Raw genomic sequence first — 12030 nt, 5'->3', positions numbered from 1 at the left:
TCAGGCAAGGGAAACAAAAGCAAAACTAAACTATTGGGACTACACCAAAATAAAAAGCTTCTGCACAGTGAAGGAAACCATCAACAAAGTGAAAAGGCAAACTACTGAACATGAGAAGACATTTGCAAATGATATGTCTGATAGAGGGTTAATACCCAAAATATATAAAAAACTGATATAACTCAACACCAGAAAAACCCAGATTAAAAAATGGGCACAGGACCTGAACAGACGTTTTTCACAAAGAAAACATACAGATAGCCAACAGACACAAGAAAAGGTGCTCAACATCACTAATCATCAAGGGAAATGCAAATCAAAATCACAATGAGATATGGCTAGATTCAACAAGACAAGAAATAGGGTGCCTGCGTGGCTCAGTTGGTTAAGCAACTGCCTTCAGCTCAGGTCATGATCCCGGAGTCCTGGGATCGAGTCCCACATCAGGCTCCCAGCTCAGTGGGGAGCCTGCTTCTCCCTCTGACTCTCTCCCCTCTCATGCTGTTTCTCTCTCGCTCACTCTCTAATAAATAAATAAAATCTTAAAAAAAAAAGACAAGAAATAACAAGCGTTGACAAGATTTCACATGAAGGGAAAGGAATTCTTGTGCACTGTTGGTGGAAATGAAAACTGGTATAGCCACTATGGAAAACAGTATGAAGGTTCCTCAAAAAAGTAAAAATAGAAATACCACATGATCCAGTAATTCCACTACTGTGTGTTTACCCAAAGAAAAAAACTAACTTGAAAAGATATATGCATCCCTGTTTATTGCAGTACTTATAATAGCCACGATACGGAAATAACCCAAGTGTCCCTGATAAATGAAGGGATAAAGCAGATGTGTACACGTGTACATGTACACACACACATACACACACACTACTTAGTCATAAAAAAGAATAAGACCTTGCCATTTACAATATATATAGACTTAGGAGTATGCTAAGTGAAATAAGTCAGAGAAAGACAAATACAATTTTACTTACATATGGAATCTAAAAAACAAAGCATATGAACAAAAAAAAAAAAAAAGAAGAAGAGACAGATCCACAAATAGAGACTGATGGTTTCCATGCAGGAAGAAGTAGAGAGAATGGGTAAAGTGGAGTGAGAGGTACACAGGCTTCCAGCTATGGAATGAATAAGTCACAGGGATAAAAGGTACAGTAAAAGGAATATAATCAATGGTATTATAATAATGTATGATGACAGATGATGGCTATACTTGTGGTGAGACTAGCAAATATACAGAGTTGCCAAATCACTATGTTGTACACCTGAAACTAATGTAATATCGTGTGTCAACTATACTTCAATTAAAAAAACTATTAATATGTACTATACGGTTACATTTTAAAAGATCATGAGATACACATTTGCATATCTGTAAGGAAAGAAATCAAAATGTTAACAGTGGTTTTCTCTAGGTCAGAGGTTGGCAAACCATGGCCCAAGGTCCAAATCTGACTCATCAACTGTTTTTGTAAATAAAGTTGTTTTAAGATTTTAAGTAATCTCTACATCCAACGTGAGGCTTGAACTCACAAACCGGAGTCACAAGAGTCACACACTCTACTGACTTGAGCCAGTCCTGCACCACTGTAAATAACTTTATTGGAACACACTCATATACAAAGAGGTGCCAGAATTGTAGGAACGCTGTTATGGGGGTATATCTCTGAGCTAGGAATCTTGGCTGATACAATAAAAAAATTTATAGGTCAAATTGTTTTGTCTAATTTTTGAATGCTTATTTTTTAAGATTTTATTTATTTATTTGACAGAGAGAGACACAGCGAGAGAGGGAACACAAGCAGGGGGAGTGGGACAGGGAGAAGAGAAGCAGGCTTCCTGCCGAGCAGGGAGCCTGACGTGGGGCTCGATCCCAGGACCCTGGGATCATGACCTGAACCAAAGGCAGACGCTTAATGACTGAGCCATCCAGGCGCCCCTGAATGCTTAATATTTTTAATCGCCTTTATAATATTACATATAGAGCTGTATTAAAATATTCCTGAATATCCACTTTGTTCCCTTAGAAATCTACAGTACACAAACTCTCCACAAACAAAATGGATTGATGACTCCCCCTCTCCAGATGACTATTTATGCCTTCTTCAATTTAATGAAAGACTTCACCATAAACTTATTCCTACTTTGAAGGCATTGTTACCAGATGGTCATTTTCAAATGACATAATCACTACAAAGAGAAAAATTCACCTTGCACAGATCCCAAACTCCATGCAATTTATTCCAAGACACTGTATACTTTAAAATTTTTGACACTCATTTTATGTCTTTTAAAAACCAGCACACACATCGTTTTGTGCTTTCCTCTTCCACAATCCAATCCAATATGGCCATTTTCACATCAAAATGTTAAAATATGTGAGTCTCCCTCCATAACTTCCTATTACACATGAAGAGTATCTGAGATCTAATGTTCAAAATTCATTAACATGGTCCACAATTTCTCTACTACCCAAACTGAATTTGTCATCAGCTTGACCCCAGGCTAATTCACTTTTACCCGGGTCCATTTTTTTAGTTTCTAGATGACCAAGAAACTCATATGCTCCTTATTTTTGATGAAATTTCTCCTAAAATTTCATGCTTAGTTACCATCTGGAATTTTTGTCAGACTGAAAGTGACACACTCAAATCTCTCTCCATAAATTTTAGATTGTTTTAAGGATGTACTGTTTAATTACTGGAATGATTCTGAATTTGTCTACTGTAAGCATTAAAATTCAATTATATATCTATATGATAAATGTATATAACATTTCATTTTTAAAAAGGGGGCGGGGCGGTCCTGGGTAGAAAAAAAATGGGTGAAGATGGTCAAAAGGTACAAACTTCCAGTTAAATAAGTCAGGGAAATACAATATACAAAGAGGACAGATCTTAAAAGTTGTCATTACAAGAAAAAAAAATTTCAACTACCTGTACTGACAAATGTTAACTAGACCTTTGTGATGATTATTTCACAATATATATAAACATAAAATCATTAGGTTGTACATCTGAAACTAACAATGTTACATGTCAACTATATCTCAATTAAAAAAAAAGATTTGGGCGCCTGGGTGGCTCAGTCGTTAAGCATCTGCCTTCAGCTCAGGTCATGATCCCAGGGTCCTAGTATCGAGTCCCGTATCGGGCTCCCTGCTCAGCGGGAAGCCTGCTTCTTCCTCTCCACTCCCCCTTGTGTTCCTTCTCTTGCTGTGTCTCTGTCAAATAAATAAATAAAATCTTTAAAAAAAAAAAAAAGATTCATAGCCCAGGAACTGAAGCCTAAATTAGACCCCATGAGTGTATATGACAGTTATAACTTAAATCCAAATATAAGAGGAAGATACCATAGCCCTTTATTTTTTATTTATTTTAGAGATCTTATTTATTTGTCAGAGAGAGAGAGAGCACAAGCAGGGGGAGTGGCAGAGGGAGAAGCAGACTCCCCGTGGAGCAAGGAGCCTGATGCGGGACTCAATCCCAGAACCCTGGGATCATGACCTGAGCTGAAGGCAGCCGCTTAACCGACTGAACCACCCAGGCGTCCCACCACAGCCCTTTATGACACCAAACACCTTAACCCTAGCTTTTCTTTCAACCTTTTCTCTTTTGCCTTAATTGCATTATAATCTGAATAGTTACAATCTGAAAACAATTCACTTTTTATAGATGCAACCTTTCTATGTGGCAGTTGTTACCACAGCGCACCATTTCTAAAATCACCATCCCTTCCACCTTTTGTCAATCCATCTGACTCTCTTCCTTCTAGAAACACTACCTACACTTGACTCTGGTCATTCCCTTACTTTGCTCCTCCTAGTAGCAAGTACATGTCTTTGGTCTACTGTCTAACCTTCCAGACTTAGGTTCTTTGAACATTAATTCCTTGGAATTCAGTGTCTAGTCTTTAGAATAAAAGTATTAATGCTGAAAGGGATTTCAGAGATGGTTTGTTGAATTCTCTGATTTAAGGCATTAAGAAACTGAGGCTCAGGAAAGATAAAGACCTTGTCCAAAGTCACACAGCCAGTAGCAGAGTCTGGATAAGAGTTTGGCCACTTGATTCCCAATTTAATATACTTAGTTCCTCTCTAGCATTCCTGTTCTTCCATTTAAAAAAACTCCACAACTTATTGTGGGCCTGGTGTTTTGCAAAGTTTTGGAATACTAAGATGAATATAAATGATTTTACTATATATTTCACTTATTTGTCTTACTTATTGGCTGCCTCCACAAGTAGAATGTAAGCTCCACAAGGGAAGGGATTTGTGTCTATTTTGTTTACCACTGTAACACGACTGCCCGGCACATGGAAGGCACTAAATATTTGCTGAATGAATATGATGTGGCTACTATCCCTGAGACTCAGTTTACCTAATAGACACACTCAAAATTAACTATGTGATGTGAAGAATGCTACTACCAAAATAAGGAGACAGGGCCACACTGCAGAAATATAGAATCTCAGAACCTGAGGCACACAGGAGAGACTGGGCTTTGCAGGGTAAATCTGCCAGGAATAGAAAGGAAGGAAGAGCACCCCAGCAGAAGAAACAATATGATGCCAGAAAAGAGCATGTCAACCAAGGTAGGCAGGACAGGGAGTGGGATGTTGGAGGACAGCAATGTGGGAGGCTCAAAAGGGGTTTGAGAGATATTCAGGCTTACTGTGTATAAGCAGCAGACTGTTAGAAATGTGGCCTGACACCTGGCAGAAAAATTGCCACTGGATATATAGACTCGTTGGTTGAAACCATGAAAAGAGCACCATTTAGGAAACTACACTTAGGGGGTAATCTGAATGTGAGTAGACTATTAAGTTATGAAGTTGCATCCAGAAGTCTCTTCCCAGAGTATCAAGTCCCACATATTACATGACAAACTTGCATCCACCTGTTTACCCATGTGCCTGCCTGTGGCCCCTACTTGACTGATTTCACATTAACCATTCATATTTAGGATAATGGTGGTATACTCCTAGAAATTCAATTCTAATATTGAGTTACAGCTCTCTCTGTTCTTCTCAACTACAAACATTCCTAAGTATAACTATTTATACTTTCATAGTTATATGATAACAATAACTGGTATCTAACAACTTACCATTACTTCTTAGAGAAAAGGTGTGTGCCGTGTCTCCCAGTCTAATTATTTCACCGGTGGATTCTGTTTCATCTCCATCCCAAGAGGGGCCCAAAGCCTCAGATGACAAGGAGCACCTGAAAGAGTTCCCTTACTTACTTGGGGCCCAGCCTAACCATAGAGGACCCCTCCCAAGGACCCCAAGAGTTCCTCCTAACAGCCTGCCTACGGGTATTCAGACTGCTCGCTGTTATGTGCAGAAAAAGGGCAACATACTCCCTTCTGCTGCTTATCACTTCTTGCTGCTTGTCTGTTTTGACTGATACATGTATGGGGGAACTAACTGTGTTCAAAGTGTCAAGGATTAAATGCATAGGAGAATCCACACGGAGAACGATAAACATTGGATATTCTAGGGGTGTGGGAGTGGAGTCTGGGTAGGGTATTAATTTTGCACTAAATATTCTTGTATTGTTTTACTTTTGCACTTTTTAAAAAAAATCTAGTAATAAGAAATAAAGTCAGGAAATTCATTTTATGGTGGTCTCCTTTAAGATATGTTTTCCACAATGTACTATACCTAAACAGGAAAGCACAGCCTGTAATTTTCAAATCATGACAAACTCCATAAAAACATGGAGAATCAGATATTTAAAACAAAGTCATAGCATCATATTCAACCTCTAGTTATAACTACCATCAAATCTGTAATGACATTTTTTCTATAAAAGTCACAGAAATTTTAAAAACTCTGATATTTGTCAACAATATTGATTCATGAAAGTGCAGTAACCCAGCAATTTTATACTGCCGGTGAGTGTATAAACCGCCACCACCTTTTTGGAAAGTGACTGCTTTTAAAAGCTTTATAACATTCATTCTCTTTGAGTTTAGCTTAAAGAATAAAGAATAGCTTAAAGAATAAGTAAAAGTATGTATCACACTTTTAAAACCATAAAAAAAACACAAGAACGGCCACCTCCACTTTAGAGGAGTGGTTTAGCCAATTATGAAGCACACATATGAATGGTCTGTTGTATGATGATTAAAAATTATTACAAAGATTTTAACAACTTCAAGACTACTGATGTGTAAAATCTTAAAATGCAAAAAACAAAATTATATAAATATAACTAAATCCAAAAAACCCTTGAAACAGTAAAAAAGACTAAAGTATAACAAAACATCAACAGTATTTATTCAGTTTTGAATGGTAGAGTTCATCTTTTTTTTTTTTTAAATTTCTCTGTACTTTCCAAGTTTTCTATAAGGAACATAAACTCTTCTGATGACCTAGGGAAAAATTTAAAAATAAGTAGGTGCTTAATACTGAGAATTAAGTACTACATATAGCTCATGGTTCTTAAAACTCCCTCAAGAAGGTTTAAAATATGAGAAGGTAGTAAAATTTTCACACTCGTTTTTTTTGTTTTTTACTGCCATTCTGGTATATTGTGTGCCATTTCAATTCTTAGTAGAAGGAAAAAGCATAACTTGTTATGATTAAATTCATAGACATTGAGTGCTACCTCTCAAAAGAAACCCTTTTCCATGGTGACTTGGATTCCTTAGTACTTTCTGGCTCTTCCAAAGGTTCTCCTTGATGGGATTCTTTAAAACTCTGTCCAGTTTCACCTGTTCAGAATAGACAAAAACAATACCCAACTCCCCCCATTAGTAATGCTATTTTTATACAGGGATAGGTAGAGGTAAGAACAGTAAGGCACCCTCATCCTCTCCTGGTAAACTCGGCTCTTCTGAACATGAAATTAGAAAGAACCAAATCATCACCTGTGATGAGCATATTACTTGGGTAACAAACAAAAGTGTTGCTTTAAAAGCAGGGTCTGCAGTTGTATTAGCCACGTTTTATTTTTTAAGCTAGGTGGTAGGTTCATTTTCTATTGTTTATAAACACGTTTCTGTCTACAAGGGATGTCTAAGGTAAGAGGACTAGGTTGTGGCTTCAGAACAACATGACTGTGTCAGCTTGCCTCAGGCTCCAAGACTATCACTCCCCCTAACCTAAGAGTCAGACTACGTTAAGGCTTGGATGGAATTTTCCTTAAGATGATCACTCTTTTCTTCTATCCCAACATATCTGCGGATTACACTTTCACCAGTGGCAGCAACTCACTAGCAAGGTGATTTCAGGAGGTATGTGGGTGAACCTCCTATGATCCAGATTTATGGATATTCCCATCTCCATTTCTAGAGATTCCCTGTTTGGACATCCACCATCATTTTTTCCTATTTCTGTATTCAACAAGCAACATTTTAATAACATTAGTTAACATTCACTGTGCATCTACTCTAAGCTTGGCTCAGTGCTAAACTATTTATGCATATCTACTTATTCGACCTTCATATAGCCACGAAAGAATTTCAGATGAGAAAACTGAGGCTTCAAGAGCTTCAAACAATGAGGGGCATAATGCAGCACTGACTCAAGGTCTCCTTTCAAATCCTTTGTCCTTCAGTTTAAGTAAATGATAATGCTAGCTCAGGTAACAGGAAAAAGCTGCTCTGTATACCTGCTGTGACTCATGATAATAAAGATTTACTTCCCATTATTAACTGGCATTTTGAAGAATCTGCTCAGCTCTAGGTAATATTGCCATATCAACTTGGGACCTGCAAAGGTGAGTATCAGACTTTAGAAAACACTGTCCAATTCAGGTACTACCGCACAGGGAGGCCCCATCTGTGCAACTACCTCCTAGCAGCCCTAAGTTCACCACATTCTACTGACCTCCCCTTGAAAGATCCCTTCTCAGCTCTGCCTCAGCATTTCACTATGACCAGACTCCCATGTAAATATCTCTCAGTTCTGTGCTCCTCTCTCCATCCCCACTGCCCTATCCGTGGCCAAGCCACCATCGCCCCTCCCCTACTTACAATCAAGCACTGCATTGTAAAAACTGCTGCTGTCAGTGTAAAATTTCAAATTAATCTCCATCTAAAGGTAGTTTTCTACCTCTTAATCTTGCTTCTAGAATGACTAAATAGTCACAGAGCATCAAAATACCTACTGGTAACCTTGAATTAGGTGAGTTTCATATGTCTTTCACTCTCCCCCAATTCTCCTATAATGTTTTTATTGTACAACAGTACCACTTATCCATGGGGGATATGTTCCAAGATCCCCAGAGAATGCCTGAAACCACGGACAGTACTGAACACTATATATACCCTTTTTCCTGTACATACATACCTATGATAAAGTTTAGCTTCTAAATTAGGCACATTAAGATAAACAATAGCTAATAAAAAAATAGAGCAATTACAATATACAACAATAGTTACAGAAATGTGTTCTCTCTGTCAAAATATCTTATTGTATTGTACTCACTCTTCTTGTGATGATGTGGGATGATAAAATACCTACGTGATGAGATGAAGTGAGTGAATGACATAGGCACTGCAATACAGCATTAGGCTATTATGACCTTCTGACAGTATGTCAGGAGGATCATCTGCTTCTGGACAGAGGTTGACTGCAAGTAAAATGAAACTGTGGAAAGTAAAACTGCACATCTGGGGGGAACTATTCTATGTATTTATGGTTGTCTTCCTGACTTGAGTATAGGTTTCTTTGAGAGCAATAAACATGGCATGCAATTCTGAATCCTCCCAGAGTACTTGGGCTGGTACATATTTAACATACATTAAACACTCAAAATACTCCACACTCAGAACACTCAAAGTTTTTGAAATAAGAAATACCTTGTGTGGCAATTTTTCCTTCCTACATGATTTTAAATCTTTTCAACAATGATGATAAAAGGTAGAAAACTATCATTAAGAGTTTAAGGTTAATTTCAAATGTTATAATCACAGCACAGGTCTCACCATCAACGGTGTGAGAAGAATGATAAGCCTACCCATACTTTTGTCTTCATTCATATTAGAATTTATGTTGATTGCTACTACTGCTAAAAACTTGTTGGGTAACTTTAAAATAGTAAAACCATTCTTACATGGGTCATATATTACTCCAATCATGACACAGCATTATTTAATCAACCAATCTCAAACTGTTAAGACACACAGGCTTTTTTTCTTTCTTTTCAATTACATTGCAATAAAGACCTTTAAGCCCCTTTCTTTTATATTACTTCCTTAGGATAAATTCTTAGAAATGAGATAAATTGAGCCAAAAATTATAAATAGCTCTTATATACTGCTGATCCACTTTAAATAACCATAAGCCTTTTGGAAAATAATATGGCAATATTAATCTTTATAATTATCATTAAAAACCATAAAATAAAAATTTCACACAATAAATTGTTACAATTTGGGAAACTGAGTTACTGAAGACTAAAATAAAATGTTCAGGCTGTCACAAACCTGTAGTTTGAAGACAAAAAACACACCAATTTTTCCTGCTAATGCTTTAGCGATATCCAAATTGGTAACTAAAATAGCAGTTCTGACAGAGAAAATTATAGTCAGTAATTTCATGCAATAAGAAGACAACAGGCAATTTTAGCCAGAATTTAGCCATTACAGATTAGCCTTAAAGTTATAAGCAATAGCCAAGTTGACAAAGGACATGGTGACAGTCTAGGATAATTTTTCTCAACCACTTAGAACAGTTTAAGAATTGAGATTTATGATTAACTTTACCAGGTATACGCATTAGTGATTCCAATTCCTGTGAAGAAAAACAGGCAAAAAGAAAAAAGGCAAAAAGGGACAGGATGTAGAATATAAACCAAATCAAATTTCTATTTTTAAACTTACTTTTCTCATGAGATGTCTCACTGATGTGTTCTGTAAGATACTCCAGCAACCCATCAAATATTTCTAGCAGATTCTTAATAGATTCTTTATCTCCTTTCACTATATTTTCTCCTAAACACAGGATAAAGAGCTAATTAAAAATATTAACCAAGAAATTGAAAGCCTCATAATTTTGAAAGGAATAAACCACCATGCACTGTTCTAGATAAAAGAATTATAAACTAACTCAGGAAAAACAGTAATATAAATATTAAAAATATGAATTTTCTTTTTTTTTTTTAAAGATTTTATTTATTTACTTGAGGGCGTGAGAGCAAGCACAAAAGCAGGGTGAGGGGCAGAGGGAGGAGCAGACTCCCTGCTGAGCAGGGAGCCTGATGCAGGGCTCAATCCCAGGACCCTGAGATCATGACCTGAGCTGAAGGCAGCCGCTTAACCAACTGAGCCACCCGGGCGTCCCAAAACATGAATTTTCTGATGCCTAATTATATTTGAAGAAACAAAAGCAGCAGCCTTGAATATGTTTGATAATTAACTGGCATATTCCTTCCTTTATCAAAAAACAAAGTAAGTGAACTTAAGAAAACATTCCCTAGTAATATTTATACCAAAATATAAAGCATCTAAGGAGAACTTTATTAGGCTGGTGAAAAAAAATGGCATGAGAGAACAGTTTCAGATTGTGAGATCCTACTTCTAGATGGTGGTTTGTTCTGAAGATAAGAGCAGCAGAGTAATATAAAAACAAAACAAATCTGTTGGGATACTTTCATCAGGAATCTCTCATTTTTTCTATTTAACTTCTGTTCATTTCGTATGCATCATGTCATCTTCTTAATTAAAAATTGCCTATGCATACAAACTTCCAATTTGTATAACTTTGTATACAGTTTGTATTAACTTCGTTATAAAACAAGTCACAGAGATAAAAAGTAAGGCATAGGGAATAACGTCAATATTGTAATTAGCATTGTATGGTGACAGATGGTTAACTAATCACAGTGAGTACTGTGTAATATACAGAACTGTTGGATCACTATGTTGTATACCTGAAACCAATATAACTTTGTGTCAACTATACTTCAATAATAAATTTTCTTAAAAAAACTGTCCATGCATATAAAACCCTTTTTAATTTCACCTCACCCCCAACTTCTCTAGTCCAATCTCCCACCGCATCCACTTTACACCCAGAAGTTAATCTTTAAACAATCCCTAGCACAATACCTGGCCCATAATAAATTTTTAATAAATGCTAAATTGAAATATTGACAAGAAATGGGTTGGTAAAAGCATGGAAACTTGGCATGCTTAGTGTCACCTAAAATGGACTCTACTCAACATCAGGTATGGACGGAATTTAACTCAAGACACTTAGGTTGTCCTTCAGGAGATCATGCAAGCAATTCTCATAAGTTCAAACCAGTAAGGGAGAGGCAAAATGGAAATTTGATATTTGAGAGAATCTAGCCATTCAAAAGTTCATTCATGACGCAAAACAAACCTAAACCAGAAATGTGATGTTCAACACTACTACTACTACAGATGGACAACATTTGACAATTTTTTTGTTTAAAGCAAATATTATTCTTAAGCCTTATGTTTTTCTGACTTAAGATACACAAGTATACCCCAAGGGCATACTCAGAAATTCTCAGTTGCCAGGATGGGGGAGCATCCTCTGCCAACCCAGCAACTAAGATGGCATGTCAGAGTGAAGTGCTTTGTGGTATAGGAGATATTGCTTTAAACAGAACACATGGAGTAAAAAGATGCTGTACAGTATACCACAAGAGGTGAACAGTTTTGCAACTTTTCATGGGGTGGGTGTGTGCTGTCAGGAGCAGCTCTGCGTTCAAAAGTTATATATGCAGATACAACCTTGCTATAGTAGGTTTTAAAAGCACAAATACCAGAAATTGCCCTGTTCAAGTGATAAAGCAATTCAAAATTGCAAAAGAACAAGAAAATCCTTGGATTACCCTTCAAAATGAATTATCTCCAAACAAATTTACATTTACTCACCTAGAACTGAACTCAAAAATTAGAGTATCTTCCTAAAAGTTTGTCATCAATATTAAATTGAGAGATGTAAATGACCTATGCTGATTAACATTTATCTCTCTTAACTGTCAAAGAACAAACCAATAGTGTAAGCCTTCTCTTAGTGATTCATCA

At 36.7% G+C, this 12030-nt stretch overlaps 1 protein-coding gene across 9 annotated transcripts in view; it reads right to left on the bottom strand.

Annotated features, from left to right (window-relative positions):
* Window positions 1–12030, bottom strand: part of CEP95 (centrosomal protein 95) — a 37304-nt gene that overhangs the window by 19271 nt on the left and 6003 nt on the right. For 4 of the 9 annotated variants that reach the window (XM_027568354.2, XM_027568352.2, XM_027568353.2 and 1 more), the window contains 3 exons: window positions 9853–9963; window positions 6633–6738; window positions 5125–5240 (listed from right to left, as the gene is read on the bottom strand). In XM_027568354.2, the coding sequence (XP_027424155.2) occupies window positions 5125–5240; window positions 6633–6738; window positions 9853–9963 (333 nt within the window). Of the gene's footprint in view, window positions 1–5124; window positions 5241–6632; window positions 6739–8455; window positions 8618–9852; window positions 9964–12030 lie in introns of those variants that run through there. The other 5 variants (XM_027568357.2, XM_027568360.2, XM_027568358.2 and 2 more) reach the window with 5 other exon arrangements.

Source organism: Zalophus californianus, chromosome 16 (assembly GCF_009762305.2).
Source record: "Zalophus californianus isolate mZalCal1 chromosome 16, mZalCal1.pri.v2, whole genome shotgun sequence".
Classification (NCBI taxonomy): domain Eukaryota; kingdom Metazoa; phylum Chordata; class Mammalia; order Carnivora; family Otariidae; genus Zalophus; species Zalophus californianus.
This window is presented reverse-complemented; position numbering and strand designations above follow the sequence as displayed.